This window comes from Paralichthys olivaceus, chromosome 14 (genome assembly GCF_024713975.1).
Source record: "Paralichthys olivaceus isolate ysfri-2021 chromosome 14, ASM2471397v2, whole genome shotgun sequence".
NCBI lineage: Eukaryota > Metazoa > Chordata > Actinopteri > Pleuronectiformes > Paralichthyidae > Paralichthys > Paralichthys olivaceus.
The window spans coordinates 17,214,414-17,232,735 of NC_091106.1; the positions used below are offsets into that span (position 1 = coordinate 17,214,414).

At 42.6% G+C, this 18,322-nt stretch overlaps 1 protein-coding gene across 2 annotated transcripts in view; it reads left to right on the top strand.

Moving 5' to 3' along the window:
* The first annotated feature begins 242 nt into the window (after positions 1-242).
* The window catches only part of LOC109633137 (ankyrin-3-like), a 109,006-nt gene continuing 90,926 nt past the window's right edge, over positions 243-18,322 (top strand). The window contains exon 1 of one of the 2 annotated variants that reach the window (XM_069538207.1): positions 243-1,314. In XM_069538207.1, coding sequence (XP_069394308.1) covers positions 1,246-1,314 — 69 coding nt within the window. In that variant the 5' untranslated portion in view covers positions 243-1,245. Of the gene's footprint in view, positions 1,315-17,606; positions 17,753-18,322 lie in introns of those variants that run through there. The other variant, XM_069538214.1, reaches the window with a different exon arrangement.

The window sequence follows — 18,322 nt, forward strand, 5'->3', positions numbered from 1 at the left end:
TGATCACGTGTCCAAGTCTCTCTCCGGTTGTGGAGTCGTCACACAGGCCTTCAGATGGTTATTGGTTGGATTATGTTTGGATATTAGCAATCGTGTGTGTGTGTGTGTGTGTGTGTGTGTGCGTGTGCGTGTGTCTCCTCTTCACCCCTCCAACCCTTCCCTGTCTCTCTCTCACACACACACATACACATGCACCTGATCAACCCAGCCAGGCTGTCAGTCACTGAGCCAGTCAGTCAGTGCTGGGTGGAGTTCTGTTCTGTTCCAGTTTCCAGTAAACTGATCCTGCTGGCAGAGGCTAGTGGGGAGATTTCCTTTTCTGGAAGGACCTGATGCATCGTGTTAATGATCCTCTCACTCTCACGCTCTCTCACACACTCTCTCTCCGTCTCTCCATGTCTCTCTTTCCTTTTCCCTCCCTCTCTTCTGGCCTGAGTGGAGGGTCTCATTTCATATCACAGCGTCTGAGCAGGGAGCAACATCAGAAATAATCCAGCAGAGTAGAGAGACTGTGTGGATCACACGCCCTTTTTGTCTCATTCCTTCTTTCATTAACACCAGTAACACATTTTCACTCTATTCCTTCATTTTCTCTTCTTTCTCTCCAATCCACCCGTTTTTTCTTTCTTTTTCTAACTCTTCTTCCTCCTATTTTTTTTTTTGCGTCTCCGTCTCTTTCTCTTTTCCAGGTGAGGATCCAGCCGGGTTTAATCTCCCTCAGTCTGTCTACGTCTGTCTTTTCTTTCCTCCTTCATCACACACACACACACACACACACACACACACACACACACACACACACACACACACACACACCAACACACCAACATCCTCTTCCTCCTCCTCATCGTTCTCCTCCGCCTCTATCTCTCCGCTCTCCTCCTGCCTCCACACCCTTCCTCTGAGCGCACCGGGAAGACTCGCCAATTGCGCGCGGCAAGTGGGAGTGGACCTCAGCTGAGCGCGCCTGCAAGTGTGTGCGTGAGTTTCTGAATGTAAGGAGGAGGAGGTGGTGGAGGAGGTGGAAGAAGAAGAAGAAGGGAGAGCGCATCAGCTCAGTTCTCCTCGTCTCTCCTCTCTTTACGCGCGCTCCCACTCTGAATGGACCAACCCTCCCTCCACTGCTTTTAAATGGACATTTCTGTGGCAACGTTTCAGCGGCTGTCGCTCCACTCCACAGGCTCCTTCATGCTGGATTTATAAGAAAAGTGAGGAGAGGAGTGGAACAGGGGGAGATCTCTGAACATGAATGAGGAAGCTAAGGAGAAAGCAGGCGGTGGGAAAGCAGTCCATCGCAAGAAGAAAGGCAAAAAGGTAGGAGAGAGAAAAAGCTTTCTTTGTCTTGGTGTGCGCCTCCTTTGGCTCAGTTGTTGCTCAGCAAAGGGTTCATGAATGTGTTTGTATTGGGAAGTAAGAGGTTGTTGGTTTAACTGTACAACAATGTGTCACAGGTACAAACTGTACACTTGGTTCTTATCTTTGGTGGATTCCACTGTCAGGTGTGAAGCTCACGTGTGGCTCTGACAGAAGAGAGACATGTTTGTTTAGTCTCACCTGGAATGTCACCAAAGCCAACACTCAGATGTGTGTCTGTCAGTCATCGGTGAGAATAATCCTGGCGTCATGACTGGTCGGTCTGGTTGTGTTGCTCTGTGTGCTGGGGGAGCGGCGGTATGTCAAGCGGTGAGAGAGTATGGGAGGCGAGGGGATGTCCTCAGGGGTTAGGGTGGGGGCAGCAGGACGCACGCACCTTATAGGAATCTGTTGGTGGATACACTCCTCCACAGCTGTGTGTGTGTGTGTGTGTCTCGACGTGTACGCGTGTCCAGACACATGCACTGGATGTTTAATACCCATCACTGTGCTGTTGTTTTCCTCAGTTTGTAATTATGGATTTTAAGTGAAGGTGTTTGGAGCCACAGGAACATGTTTTGACTCATGCTGTGTGTCTGTGTGTTCGGTGTGTACATCTATAGGTTGTCAGGTTGTAGTTCACACTTTAAAGGGATAGTTCACCCCAAAGTACAATTGTACTCATTATCTACTCCATGCCGATGAAGGGGTGGGAGAAACACTTTTGGAGTTTCAGGGATAAACAACGTTCCAGCCAAATCCAATATTATTGAAGTAATGGTGACCACTTCTTCAAATGTAAAAAAACAACAGGAGAAAAGCATGAAATGCTGCCACACTGCTCCTGTGGTGTCATCCAAGTGTCCCGGCATTCAAATCTGACTTGAAACGGTGTCATTTACACCAAGTTTGTAGCCTAAATGTATCGGCTTACAATCCATTTTTCCGTGAACTATCCCTTTAACACCTTGAATGTGTTTGTTTGTGGCATTACTAAAGCACGCCTCTGGCTCGCTCCTGTCCCTCCCATGCTGTGGTGTCAAACCTGTGATGACTATAAGGACGAAGGCCACTGATCATACACTAACGGTGTCACAGACATGTTCAGACACACAGCAGTATTTTCTAGACCATTTGAGCTGAGTTGGCGCTGCAGCTACATTGGATTTGGCCCCCGAGATCCGGGATTTGTAGGTTGGATTAAAGACCAAAGCAAAGCACAGCTCCAGTAGATACACACTATATGTTTTACAAAGCTGAGTGTGTCTCTTATTTTGACAGAAATCTATTCTGTGTCTCCCAATAACATTTTGTTGTGATACGTACAAAACTCAGTGGAAATGTCTGCAAGAGACAAGCTATTGATTTCAGGAATATAATATTGACACAGTGGAATGTCAGCAAACTAAATGAAACTTTTATACCTCAACGACAAACTGATATGAAAAAACGAAGGTATCTTTATCTAATGAAAAATGAAATATTTTATCGAGGGAAATCTGTCATGTTGACAACTTCTTTAATATGGAACCAGAATATAAAAGTCAGGCTTGATTCTGGGATGATGTGATTAAATAGACAGATATCAGCTGATAAGTTACAAGAAATATCAGACATTTTATTAAATAATACTCTAACATCTGTGTCCACAGACAGAGACCACTGACATGGTGGTTTGTTTTGTTTACATAGGACTCAGTCAAAGGATCCTCATCAAATTGTTAAATTGTTTTCTTCCTATAGTAAAAAGAAAAACAGGAGATCTGTGTCATTTTGTGTTGATTTAGTTTTTTAACCTTAAATATCAGTTAGGAAAACCCCAGTTATTATGAAGATTCAATTCTCCATGGCCGACTGCATTTCCTGACCGATTAAGATGAAGGAGGTAGGGTTAAATTCACCAACAGGATTATCACTGAAGTTCTGTCGATGTGTTTTCCCCAACAAGCCTCGGCCCGTTATCTCTCTCACACACGCACCAGACCGCAGCCCTGAGACTGAAAATAGCGCAGCCAAATAAAATGCATATTGATGCTTTTTTTCATATGCATGTCGCTTGTTGGTTGTGTGTGTACAAATGCGTTTCCATGCTCATCTCCGTTCCCCCGTTTGTGCGCATGCGCGTGCCACATCACTATGCCAGATGTGTTAATGATTGTAGCCATGGCAACTAGTTTCTGTTCTGAGCGAAAGATGTTGAGGGGTGAGAGCAGACAGGAGAGAGAGAGAGTGAGGAGGGGGTGGACTGGTGAACTTTGTGGCCTGAACAGAAATACATTTTTCATGAGGCAGCTGCTGTGATGGTGGTGGTGGTGGGGGGGGGGAGCTCAAGGATACAATCAAACATCTTTTGACTCAAGGTCCAAGACTTATCCTTAATATGACAGAGGTCGTAAATCAACGCCAAACATGACGTTGTGTTTGCTTTCTTGTGGTTATTTGTGCACATCTGTCTGTGTGTGTGTGTGTGTGTGTGTGTGTGTGTGTGTGTGTGTGTGTGTGTGTGTGTGTGTGTGTGTGTGTGTGTGTGTGTGTGTGTGTGTGTGTGTGTATTCAAGGCTTCCATGTCGGATGTGCGTGTGCACTTGAGAGTTACAGTCAGTTTGTGTTGCACTTTGATGTTTCTCCAAATGCTCTATGATCTCACAGAGGCTTAATGATAAGAGTTTGATGTCGTGATAGGGATAATGAGCTTTACATAACACACACACACACAAACACACAAACAGAAGCTGATGTTGGGTCAAGTAATACCCGAATATTTGTGTGTGGGTTTGTGTGTGCACGTACTGCATGTCTGAAGTGCACACTTGTCTTTGAACATCAGATTTATAGCGCTCTGCTGAATTTCAGTGGAGCCGCCTTAATTGCTCATAGAACAGTTTTCTTGGACAAAAGACAGAAATAAGGCAAAAAAATGTGCCTGTGAGCTAAAAAGACCTCAGAGGACTTACATGAGAGTATCTCCTTTTAGAACACTAATAACTATAACCAAGCTCAACAACATTTAGCTGATTCACTAAAGAGAGGAAGAAAATGCTTATGTCATCAGGATGGTAACATGTTTTATTTACCCAGATCTAAAGACTTGCATTACCTTTATTCCTATACACATACTGGACTATAATCATATACAATAAATGTTGGAGGTTTCAGATGATAAAAGCATGTGATGTCAGCTCAAATTGAAGCTCAGATGATTTAGTGCCAACAATAACAGTTTTTCCACATCCTCGGCTTTTCCAATGAATCTCCTCGGCAAAGTAAACATATTGTTATATAAACCACGCTCACCCACCACTGCAGGTCAGTTTCACCAGATTTATATCTTCCAAAAATAATCTGCGAGACGAGCCGCGTGTTTACACATATGATGATTGTGTAAGGTTTGTGTAGGGAGTGATGGCTGCTCTGTCCGACAGGCCTAAGCAGAGACTGTTTTACTGTTTTTGTCAACCATGTTGATGAATAGAGACGTTTGAGAAATGTGGTTTAACCGAACGTCTGTCACAAAAACAAGTCACTGCAGCTCATTTCCGAAAATTCTACTGCTCACTCCTCACAGTATATTTCACACTCACAACATGACCACAAGCAACATGTAGTCCATTTACTCATAGCTATATATTTTTTTCTGCAAGTGACATTCAGGTGTGCAAAAACAGCTGTTCACCAACTGAACTTTTATTATACCATCGATAAATATACAGCAAAAAACAAAGTGGAGCTCATTCTCCACTTTTCACTGGACTGTGTACGTGTCTCTTTTGTGTTGTCTTGTTCCAAATGAGACAGCCAAGGCAGTAAGGCAGCGATGCTCAGGCAGCTCTGCTCTTTGTCTCGGATGGAAAAACCCTGCCAGAGACAGATAGTCCCGCGTCTGGAGGACTGGTGAAATAAGCCGTTCTGTGACAGTGCCTTCAAAGAAAAATGGCACATCACATCCCCCAGATATCAGCAGGGCACTGGTGAAAGTGCTGATGGAAGATGTGAAGTGTGTGTGTGTATAGAGAGAGCAAGGAGAGAGAGAGAGAGAGAGCAAACAAAGTGCTGCTTTAGTTTCTCAGATTAGCCTAATGGACTTGGCACAGATCAAACCCTTAAGAGGGATAGTTTATGCTTGATGGGCTGTTTGGGGGAAAATGTGTTTGCGCTCTCTGGGGAAAATACGGTAAAGTACAGTTTGTATACAATTGCAATTAATCGATTGGTGGATCATTAGAAAGATTATTTGATAATTGATTCATTGTTGAAGTCATCTTCACGCAGAAATATCAACCATTTCCATTACCATGTTTCTTTGCTTTATGTTTCTAAAGAACAAATGTTTGGGTTGTGGACTTTAAGAAGGATTAAGCAAGAAAGTAACTCTGAAGAAGGCCCTGGAATCTACAGAAAATTCTAATGATAATAAATCTGTGAAAAATAATTTGCGGATAAATTGATGATAAAAAAAGAATCATCAGTTTCATCCCTACTGCTGAAACAAGAACCTGCATGTCCATTAATACTGGTGTGTTGGTACATTGGAAGTATGAAACACACAGCTGTCACGTCAACCTTGTTAAGACTCAATCAAGAATCACATTTAACTTCTTTAAGTTGTGAAGTCAAGCTTCTCCCTTGACGTATAAAACCCCAGAACAATCAGTTGAACCTGGATATTAGTATACGGTCAAAAATGTTTACTGGTGATTCCCCATCACTCCGCGACATTCCTTGTTTCTGCTGGTTATCCTGTGTGCAGCACAGAAATGTGATGTCTTATGTAAAGCTCTATATGCACATGCACTACGAGTGGAGGGGTGAGTGCCTGAACATGTGTGCTCCCTCCAGCTCCATAAATGTATGCATGTGTGTAGGTGGGTGTATTATGGCACTCTGCGTGGATGTGTGTTTGGGGAGGTAGGCGTCGCAGAGCCCGGGCACAGCTGCACACCCTGGGGAGAGGGCAGAGGGATCAGCCTGTCAGAGCTCCATTACTTCAGATGAACTGCCTCTGTTCCACAGCGAGGGAGAAAGGGATGAGGTGAAAAAGAAGACGAGGAGCCGCGAAAGAGGGGGATGCAGATGGGAGGGAAGGAGGTGAAAGAGAGAGGGATGAGAAGACCGACAGAGAAGTGTGAGTGAGGCGCGAGCTGGGGAGTGACAGAGGAGTAGATGGAAAAGATGGGGAGAGGAATGTGTGAAGGAGGAGTGTTTTTTTTTCTCTCTGTAACTCTCTGTTACTCTCTGTCAGGTTTAATGGGCCAGTATGCTTCATCTGCCTGTCGGATGGTCAAAGAGCCACAGAAACTCTAATCAACACATTTTTTACAAATAGAGGCTTTTGTGTCCAACAGTTCCTTTGATTACATCCTCACAATTTTAGTTTTGAAACACCTGCCATCCACACAACTCTGGAGTTTTCAAGTGCTTATAACAGAAGTTTGGAAATGCTGCTGCCCCCATTTTAGTTTGCAAACTGAAGTTTGTGTTGTAGTATGACTTGGTAGAAACTGAAATTTGAATGCGTAATAAATCCTCACTTTCATTAAACACCTTTAGTTCCACCTTGCTGCTGGTCCAAGAAAACAAATCCCTGCTCGTACTTTTCACCATTTTCTTAACTAAGTAACCAACAATCTGCTTCCTGTTTCCAGTGTATGTGATTGGTCGCATGTGATGGGCTTTCAGGCGTGTTAGTATGGACAGAGATTATTACTGGTACAGAGCTGCAATGCTTGTGCAGAAGGAGATTGTTTTGGTCTTAAACTTATATTAGTATGATTGGAGCCTTTAACTTGTTAAAACCGACAATCTGATTTTCACTTCACAGAGTGACTGGCCAGGGTGGGAGGGTGACATCGTTGGAATTGTATTGATCCTTCAAGCTTTCGTTTTTCATTCAGAACTCAGAAATTCATTTAGCAGACAAATGCCACATCTTGAAAGTTGATATTTATTGTTGCAAAAAAAGCGTGTGTTCTTTGTAAACAGCTCTAAATATACTGATCTGCTATCTGATATACTGGTTCTCTTTCTAACAGTTTGAAAGTCTGACTAGTTATTTGACTGATTTGTTTATGGCTGCCCTTTATAAATCACAACACTCTCTCTGGATACACAGTAAACCTGAGGCAGCTGCTGTATGACAAAGACTCGAGCATGCTTTAGTCTGAATACAAGTGCAAAGTACTCAAACAGAAGCACTACACACACACACACACATGCACACACAAACACACACACACTACTGACAGAAATAGAGTGGCCTTGGCCAACTAACAAGGCTGTTGAACCAGCCCCAATCAACAAAAAGACCTAACAAGGGCTCGCCACTATTCACTCACATCTGTCCACAAACCTCTCTCCTTGTCCCCTGAGTGCTTGGCTCGATTTGAAGTATGTTTCTCTCTCACATGTGTCGGGCTGTTGGTATCAGAACGATTCTGTCCATTAAACACATGCGAGACTCTTCTGATGTTAAAGAAAGTGATGAATTCCTGGCTCTGCCCCTTTTTTCTGGATCACTGCCAAAATTGAAATACTCTTTCTTGTCCCATCGAAGTATTGTGGAAACCCGTCCAACAAACAAATGGACATGGGGACAACATGGCCTCCTTGACTGAGGTAATTATCTATTTCGTGTAAATCAAACTGTTCATTCATGTAAGACCCAGACGAGTTGCTTGGGGACGTCTACATTGTAATAATGTGTTCCTTCATATCCACTCTACTGGTGTTTTCCTCTGCTGGCAGTCGCTGCTGCCTGGACCCAGCAGCCTCCTTCCGTTTCACAGCTTCATCCGGAAGGCTCTTCATATCTCGCTCACTTATGCTCTTTCCATTCCTCTTCTCCCTCTTGTCCCCTCTTCAAAAGACAGCACAGTACGAGTCAGTGATGGAAAACAAAAGAGAAGAGGACGGAGTCAAATAAAGAGTTTCACTAGCTGTCACATTTCAGAAACCCCTTTTATCGAATTTTGGGATCCTGCTTAAACTGGTCCTGGCTCAGCGTTACCATAGCAACTGTTAAATGCAAAAGAGCCGGATAACAAAAGCTTTTGTTGTCTCCCAAAAAGACAAAAGGGTTCTACTCACTGTGGTGTCTCCCGACCTTGGCGTGTCCACATTTTACTGAATGTCTGTATGAATGTATGAAATCTGACAGATTATGTCACCAGTTTATTTATGACCATAAAACACACATGGAGTCACAGATGCACTGGCTGTTAATTGTCCTTCACAAACAATTATCACCACAGAAATGGATGTACGAGTTATTTAGGCCGAGGTCATGAATATAACATCTCATCTATTGTGTGAGAATCGACAGAGATCACACTATTCCCACACTAATTCCCACAGTAAAGCAGAAGGGGAAAAACCTCTCGCCGCATGTTTAAAATTCCTCTTCATCATCTTTGATCTGCGGACTTATTGTGTTTATTTACAACAAGTGCAGACAGCAAACTGTGGTGGGTGAAAACAGTCTAGATTTCAGTTTCAGATTTCAGAGCAGCGACTCCACCAGGATTTGAATGGTGCCAGCAACAGAAAATCCAAAGCTGTTTGTAATTGAAAGAATTCTCTTAACACAGTTTTAATGAACTAAACGAGGAGGAAAGGCTGTCTGCAACGCTCGCTGTCTCTTTGGTTCTCAGGTGTTGTTTATTTGAGTCAAATGATGTATCAGGAATACATCCACAGCGGAGCCAAACCAGATGGCTCACCCCTGCTTCCTCCATGGGATGAAGAATGGAAGCTTGCGAGAGACTAAAATAGGTAAATGAAATGAAAGATGAAGCATGGATCCCAGGCAGAGGAGATAGCGGCAGTGTCTCTCAAACAGACCGTGTGTCAAGACCCTTGTGCTGGCGCTCAGCTTGAAAATGCACTTAACAGCAGGAACTGGCTTCCTCCGAAATTCAAAATGCCTGCCAGAAAGCCATAGAACGTTAGTTTAGCAGAACGCCAATTTATCACCATGATTGTGATTGGTCTAAGGAGCAATTGCTTTTATGCATCAAAATTTGCATGAACCGTGGGATTTTCATCAGCCTTCAGCAGGGGATCCACAATGTTACGCTTGACTTATTCATGGTTTTCCAAGGCTGTCTGGCGGCTTCCTACAGGGGCAACCCTATCAGTGGTGTTCTCGAAACAGCACATGCGACTGCCGACGATTGTGTTAAACATTTCCCTTCTTTGGACTTCAGTTCAGGGATATGACAGCGGCATAATGGAAACCCCTGAGGCTACATCACCTCAGCTAGATGGCACCGTAGCATTTGAGGAAGGAAAGAGTAGGTACAGAGAGGCAGAGCGGAGGATGATGATGGATGAGAGACAGTGGAGGAGTGGGAAACATCTTTAGAAGTGAGCAGAGTGCAGGAAATCATGACAGGTGAAACCACACGGGATCGGGCGATGTAAAGTAGAGAAAAGAGTGGGAGGAGAGGAGCTGTAGGAGAAGTCAATGACTACATGAATGTATGCAAGTGACTGCTCACATATGCACCTCAAACCACCCCCTGCAGGCATACATGAGATCCACATTCTCAGGTGCTTCAGTGACAGTGATGCTACAGTTCCCTCTGTCACAGTATTACATAACTCTTGGAATTGTCCTGGTATCAGTGTAAGAACAAAACTGTTCCTCTCATCTGTCCTGTCACTCTGCCTTCCTCTCTCCTCTCACAGCTGAGGAGCCAGACAGATGGGATTTGCTTCACACTGATATTTATAACTCAATTTCTGTTGCAGATGGACCATTGTGGCTTTGATTCGAAGATACTCCACTACTGCTACTTATCCGTCGCCCCATTCGCCCTGAGTCACTATGGAATTTGTCTTGGCCGGTTACAAGCAAACTTTAATCTTTAATGATCAGGTCGTCTCAGTCTTTATTAGGGTGTTGAAAACTTTTTCAATATTCATCTTATTACATCCTCTACTCTATTCCCCACATCATTGACTTTAATGAGGTAATATGGTAATATGTGCTCATTTTCCAAAACACTCAGCAACACACATCTCAAGATGTTATTGCTGTTTTACTGAGGACCTCCATTAATGGTGTCCACTGAACAAAAAGCTGTGATGTAATGGCCCATTGAATGAAACAGATAGATGACCTGGGCCTGTTTTCACAGTCGGGAATAGTTGGCTGTAGGATCTTTTCCCGTGCCATCACTTCAGCTGTGTTAGGATGAACACAGAATAAATTAGTACGAGCATTTCTTTGTTGTATTTGTCGGTGATTGGACTAAAAGTGATAAATGCTTCCTGTTGACCAGCAGTAAATTCTGAGCAGCTTTATTGAGAACCATGACAGAGGGTTGGCTCCAGATCACAGGGAGCTCGGCTACAGTATGTCTGTGAAAGTTCACGATCACATCAGCATTTAAAACAAAAACTCTGTCTCTGTCTTGACACTACACAACGCTGGGATTTTCAGCTATAAAACTGTAGAGATTTAAACAAAAAAGAGTATTTTCTGCATTGGAAAGCACCGGTTTAGGATGGATGGTTATCTGAAAATGGAAAACAGGATATTATGGATTTTGAAAATGATCATGGATTGTGTCCCCAGTGCAGAGTGCCTTTTAGGCACAGTTGCAAATTGTTGTACACACAGACTTTACTGTGTTTACTGGCCTTGAAATGAGCTGAGGTGTGAGAGTAGCGTTGCCTGAGGCTCAAATGAGGCATGTGGGAGTTGTACATGGAACGCATGGCGAAGAAAGGGTGTATGTTTGTGTGTTTGTTGATTTCAGTGGTTCTGCAGAAGGCTGGTGTGTGGGTTGGTTTCTTCTGCCCTGTGGTCATTGACAGCACACACTATGTGACAACCCAGCTGAGAGGGTGTGAGTCCGCAAATGAGAAACCCTCAGGACCAGTGTGTATGTGTGCGTTTGTATATGTGCCTCTGTTTGTTAATGGAATTATGTGAAACATCTTACACGAGGTTATACAGAGATCAATCTGTCATCAGCTGGTACGCAACACATCACAGTAGAGCAGCAAATTGTTTTAATGGAACAACAAAGCAGACTGGATAAGTACAGTGAAATGTAAGTTTAATATATATATATATATATGTATAGCTATGCCTCCTCTGTGTTGGTGGATGGGGTATAGACCTAACTAAAAAGTACATGTTAAATACTTTATCACATTTTAAGTTGTTATTATCACTCTATTGTAAATTCAAGTCCTCATTTTTTCCAGTAATTTTAATTTGAATAACTTATCTTCTAAATTAAATTTAAAATTAAATATCATGATTAACAGGTGAAACTGGCTCCAAATGCACAAGATGGCAAAGTTCACATCTGGAGATATTTTGTTTTATTTGTGGAAATGTAGATGCATCTTTATATCCAGTCTATGATTTGAACATACAGTACACTAGGGTCCCAAAGTCTCAGACCACTGTATATGAATTTTAAATCCATCAATTGTTTATGATAATGAAGTTAAAATAGTCTCTACACGCACATTCAGTATACCGAGGGAGTGAAAATGAATTGCCCCTGCTGCCCAGTGATTTAATGTGATTAATATCAGTAGGTAAAAAATTAAGGGATGGAGAGAGAGAGGGGGGTTCATGTGCTGGGATACAGCAGAGAGGATGATGATGGTATCCAGGAGGCAGCAGGGGAAAGAGGGAGCTGGGGGAGAAGGGGAGGAAAGAGAAAAGGCTGAGTCTTCACCCACTTGTGTCATGAATAAATTACTGCTGAGATCTCCTCGCTGTCTCGCCCTCCATGGACCAGCGTGCATTCATAGTTATAGCTCATCCCAGATGTCCTAGTTTACCCACAGAGAATAAGCCAAGTCGTGATTTACCAGCTGGGGACGCTTGATGATTGCCTCATCCGTCATCAATTACCCAGCACAAGTGAAGTCAAACACTTCCAAAGTGTATCAGGGAAAACCAATTTAACAATGTGGACATCCCCAGTATTGAATAATACCTGCATGAACAACAGAAAAACAACGTGAACATGGAAGCAACTGTTATAATAGCTGTAAAAAACATATGAAAGATGAATGGTGAGAAATGCCTAGTATCAAAATTATACTTTCAATAAATACAATTAGTGGAAATACAATAAATTGTCAAATATCAACAACTTATTCGGAGGCTTTTAGATGAAACTCAATAACCAAAGTATTTGTGCAGGTTTTGGTGACTGCGTTACAGTACACGGATCTATCTAAAAATCACTGCCCTCTTTAATACAGTCGCAGAGGAGGCTGTTATATAAAAGCGAGTGGGAAGACGAGATAGGTGCCTAAAATAAAAGAGAAAGAAAAAAACATTTAGTCAAAATTACTAAATGAGGTAGTCTTGTCAACTCAGTGCAGCACTGGACAGCCACGCAGGAAGTGATGGTTTTGTAAGAGAACAAAGAGAAACCATTTCCTCCCACAGCATCATTAAACAATGGAGACGTCCTCCTCGCTGACCGAGACAGAGAGGGATTGAGTGTTTCCCTGTGGCTGTGATTGATTGTGTTATTCGTCAGGGCTTGTGTGCTTCTTTATTATTACAGGCATGTAAAAGACATGGAGACAAAGAAGGAGTCAGAAAGTGCAACAGTTCGAGGTATAATTGAGATCCAATGTTGAAATATCAGTTTTGAGAAAAGCATAATCACAGAATGTTGCTTCGTGAGTTTGTGAACACAACACATTTCCCCCATCAAGCAGTTTTTTTGTGCATGTAGCGCCAGACATATTTTAAATGGGGATAAAAAATAAATCCACAAATCTTCATCCCTCATCCGTTTTTCTCGCCAACCATCTGACGACTGACTTAAAACTCAGAAGGGTTTGTTGCTGGGGACCCTGTGAGACGCAGTGTTAACTGTGAAGTTTGCGTCATTCTCACTTATTTGGAGGAAGATCCCTTTTTATTTGCAATAAAAATTACAATGAACAATAACACTGACTGAAGAAACTCGATCAAACAGTTTCTGCTTGATGTTGACATAAACCTTTAACCTGCTTCTGTGAGTAAAAGCTTGTGTCTGAAATTATTTAACCAAACTCCCATAATTTGACACTTTTGCAAACCATCCCATCAGACGACAACATGAAATGACACAAACACTCACTTTGCAGAATTGGAATTCCATATTTCCCGCTTTCCTTGACCACACGTTCCTCATCCTCCTCTTATGGTTCCATAGAAGTGTCAGTGCCGTGACCTACCAAGAATGTTATGTTTTCATCGCCATTTGTTTGCATGTCTGAACCGATTCTTAAGAAATTCTGTGGAGGAGGGTCATGACCCAAGACAGAAGCCATTAAATCTTGGAATGGATTCAGATAAAGGGGCAGATCCAGGACTTTGTTTTTCCACTTTCTTGTTAACATGCTGAGATTGAGCATTAGCCTCGGAGGTATGCGCTCTTCTAGTTTGTTATGATTTAATATTTGGCTACATTTTCCAAACAGTACAGTAAGTAGATGACATGTCTCTACTTGCATTTGTGTTTTTCATTTCATGTTAGCATTGTGGTGCAATGATTTACAAGGCACCACCCCAGAACTTAAATCATACAGTCTGACACAGATTGTGTGAATACTTTATCACACCGTCTCCCTCAGCGTGACACGCAGTAGGTTTTTATCATCAACTCGACTGTACTAGTTCATGAACTTGTCTTCAACTTGACCTACTATATTTGACTATGTCCCTGTATCTAAGACATAAAGTTTTAAGCATCCTCTTGAGCAACTGCCTCCTGAATCGTCTCCAGGGTTCCCCTTGTGCCCTACTTCTTTCATGCAGATGGCAAATATTGTTAAATATGTATTACTTACCCAAAGAAGCATGGCCAGGAAGACATTTAAGGCTGCACATTTTAATTATCCACATGTCATCAATGAAAGTGAGCTCTGAGGAGTGTTGTCCTCAATATTTCTGTCTCATAAAAGGCTGCATTGCTGGAATCTTGTATTTAATTTAATAAAATCAGATAGTTTTCTGATAAGCAAGATTGTAATAATAGCTATGCACCAATCCGTCGTGTGTGAGCTAAAACTTCCAATAACGTTTCAGAGAAAATATAATTTCCTTACTGAAGCTGGCGTCTTATTATCTGCTTTAGCAGCAGTGTCACAGTTAGAAATGGAAAAAGACAACATTAGTATTGACCCTACATGAGCCTGTGACTGGCTAATGTGCGGAGAGCTGAGGACGATGTGGCTGACAGAGCGGCAGACACAGGCAAATGAAGTTAACGTGACTTCTGCAGCACTTTGGAAATCAGCTGGGTTTTATGCTCAAGAGCAATTTTGATGTTTGGGTCTGAAAAATTACAGCAAACAAGAAAAAGAAAAGCGGAGGCGTTTGAGGCCAAGGCAAAAGGTCACTCTTTTTGTCGGATGGAACTTCATATCACTTTGTAGTTAGATTATCTTCTTATTCAAGAGTGATTCATGTGGAGGGATTTTCTCCTGTGTCATGAGCGATGAGATTGGAGAGGATAAACGATCTACGTTTCACAGCAGATTTACCTTTTTATTCCATCTGTAATTCCAGCTAATTGGAGCTGCTGATAATCTGTACTAGAATGTGCCGTTCAACAAGGCACTGCAAACCCTCTGTGTTTCTATGAGCGATGATTAGAGAGAGTGTGTGTGTGAGGACGAGAGGAAGAAATAATGAAGGAACATCATGCAGCCAGTGAGTGAAAAGGCCAAACCAAGCAGCCGCTTGTCTGACAGAGAATGTAATGAAATTGATTGGCAATTCAAGAGTTTTTGTCTTTGAACACTTTTGAAGGCTTCAGTTTTTTTCTGTGGAGGAAAAGGAAAATGTCGGTAAAGACAGAATGTGACTCCAATGACCAAACTGTAGAATATATATGTTGATGTTTTATAATATAGAAGAGTCTAAAAACAATCCTAAAGTCACATGTTACTTCATGAAACTGTACCAGCATCCATCCATCCCCTTCCTTTCTTTCCTTCCTCTCTTTCCCTTCATTCCTTGCTTCCTTCCTCCCTTCCTTTCTTCCCTTGCAGCTTCAGGCATTCACACTCTCTGGCTCAGTGCAATAAAACATTATCCACTGTCTGGCCTCCTTTTTCTCCTCACAGTCACTGCCGCACCTCTCTCTCTTTCCCTCTCTCTTTTTCTCACTGTCTTCTTTGGTTTTTCTTTAGTTTCCCCCCCTTCACTGTCAACCTGCTCCTTTTCTCACTGCCGCCTCGGAGTGATGGGAAGCAACTGTGAAAACCTGAAGGAGGGTAACATTTTGTGACTTGAGAAACCAACTCACACACACACACACACACACACACACACAGTTAAAGTCTCAGACATCAAAGCTCCCGTCGTTCTCTTCTGACAAGCCAGATCACCGGGCAGCCCAGGATAGAGAGAGGCAGCAGATGAGGTGAGGTAGTGCTGGGTTGGAGATATAATGTGAAACAGACGGATCACTTGCACTGTACCTCTCTGTCTGTGCTCGACAAAGCTGTAGCTGTGGCTGTCCCATGTCTTATTCTTCTTCTCAGACAGCATGTGGCAATGGGAACCTGCCTCAAGCACACTAACAAGGCCCTCGGAGTGTATGTGTTTGTGTGTGTGGCGTGCTTGTCACTGTGCGTGTATGATGTCTGTTCACCTTGGCTGCAAATTGCATTGACATAAGTATCAACATTAGCTATGATACAGGTCAGACAGAGAGAGCAGTGTTTGTTAATGTTGATGAGGATGAAGCTCTCTCTCTCTCTCCGTCTGTCTCTCTCTCTGTCTGTGTCCCTGTCTCAGTCGCTCACCTCCTCTGTCTGGGTCACTCCCTGATACTGATCATCTGCTCCCGTCCAAAAATGCACGAAAGCATATTGCTGCACGACTCGAACAGAATAATTTATCAAAGATGTTTGAACTAACAATGATCGTACAAGACCACATTATCAACAGAAAGGTAAAGTAGAGTGAATACCTCCACCAAGACCCAACAGTCCCACACATTTCATATATATATCAATAGATATCCGTTATAGATATCAGTCCCCTAAATGTCTGAAGATCCACTCCAAAAGTCATTGGGTTCTTCCTCTGCCCATACAACACCCTTCCACATCTGTTTTTTAAAAACTGCACAGTTTAATCTAATGCATGTAACTCAGAGAGGGAGGGGGGGGGTATTCCCTTGGTCATTGCTGAGCAGCCACTGTTTGGATGTGCTTGACAGCAAAAGCAATTTCCCACTTTTGTTACTGCAAAGTTTAATAAACACTGTCTTAGTGTGTTTATAACAGTTTACAGATGCTCTTCGTTGAAGCGTAACAGTTTCTTTATGGGAACGTTAACTGTTAAAAGCATCAGAGTCATCACCAGACTTTGTCCATATCCTGATTTGGAATAAAAAAAGTCTATTTTTCCAACTCAAGCCAAAGTTTGCTTAAAATATAAATAATCTGAAACATCATTTGAGAGGATTAAAATAGCCTAAAGTAGTTAAATATACCAAATTATTGTGTCTGACCTATTTTGTTTTTAAAGCACAGCAGACATCAGGTGTGCAGTGAGATGACCCACTCTGAATTTGTAGATTATAAAGAACACTCTGATTCCAGGAGGTGTGAAAACGTCTGGACTGTGTGAAATGTCAGTAGGAGGACACATTTCTTCTCTCTCTTCCCATGTGACGGTGTATTAGCGGCTCCCGTGCACCTGAACATCCCTGCTGTTGTTTCCATGGAGACCAAAAGAGGTGTGGAGATCCTGAAGCCCTTTTTGTGGTCACTGGCTTTGTCATGTGCGCTGCCAGCAGCCACCACTTACCCTTAATAGCCCCTCACGACCAGACACTTTGCAAAGGCACAATTTCTTGACATTGCCAATTAGAAAGAACAGGTGGTTGTTCTAGTTATTAACAGCCATTTCTTATGTTTTCAGTACTTCTAAAATATCATATTATGCGTTCAGACATGAAGTCAACACAACAATTAGTCCAATACAGATTATTCCAACAGAAATTCCCACTAGCAGGCACAGCTCAATGCTCCTGCTCTACACTTAACACTAATTTAAATCTGAATTATGACAGTAATTCTCCTTTTCTCTCCTTCCTGTTATTCTCTTACACAATGGCATTGACCCGCTCCATTGTCTGCAGGGTCGTGTCCTCCTTTTCGACACTGAGAGGCTCATTTGTTGGTTGATCTCCTAACTAGATTAGCACTTGTCTGATTAACTGCCTGCCTGTAACCCCCGCTGCCACTTGCAGCAGAAGAGGGTTGGGCCGGGCTTTATGCACACTCTCACTGTCCCGGCTGTAGTCGGCTCATGGCCTTCGAAACACTTTCCCTCTTTGCACCCGGTGCACCTGCGGACAATGCCACAGACGGTCAGGATTAACTGAAGATGCGAAGAGTGGAAAGGGTGAGTTTGAAAGCACAGTGACATGGAGCTGTATGTTTTATTTAAATTAATATTTCATTTTGATCTTCTACTTGGGCGTTCCCACAGTGTGGCTAACACGAGGATAATTAAATTAGAATACTTTGGTAAGCTATTTATCTGATAGTTGGATAAGTCGGTGTGAATCTAAGTAAAGGTCAGGTCCAGTGGGCAGGATACATGAAGTTTCCTTTACCACTGAATAGCTAATGTGTGAAACAATAACATTTTGTTCTCATTAGCTCTCAATCTAATAAAAGTGCATTGTCATTCTCTTATTTGTTTTGCTTTTGTTTTAAGGCCTCGTAGCTTTATGGATGGAAACACTACGTTTAATTGTGGTCACCTTTTAATTGCGTCAAATCCGCTTCCCATTTTGTGAAGGATTGTGGGCCTGAGTTGCGTCAGATAGATATTCATCAGCACTAGTGGTGTGGACAACAGCTCCCATGATCCCACACTGATTCACGCCATCATTAAGCTAGGTACTTTGTTATTGTTTTGATTGAGAGAACTCTACTTAAGTTACGTATTGTGTGAGTCTACTTGCCC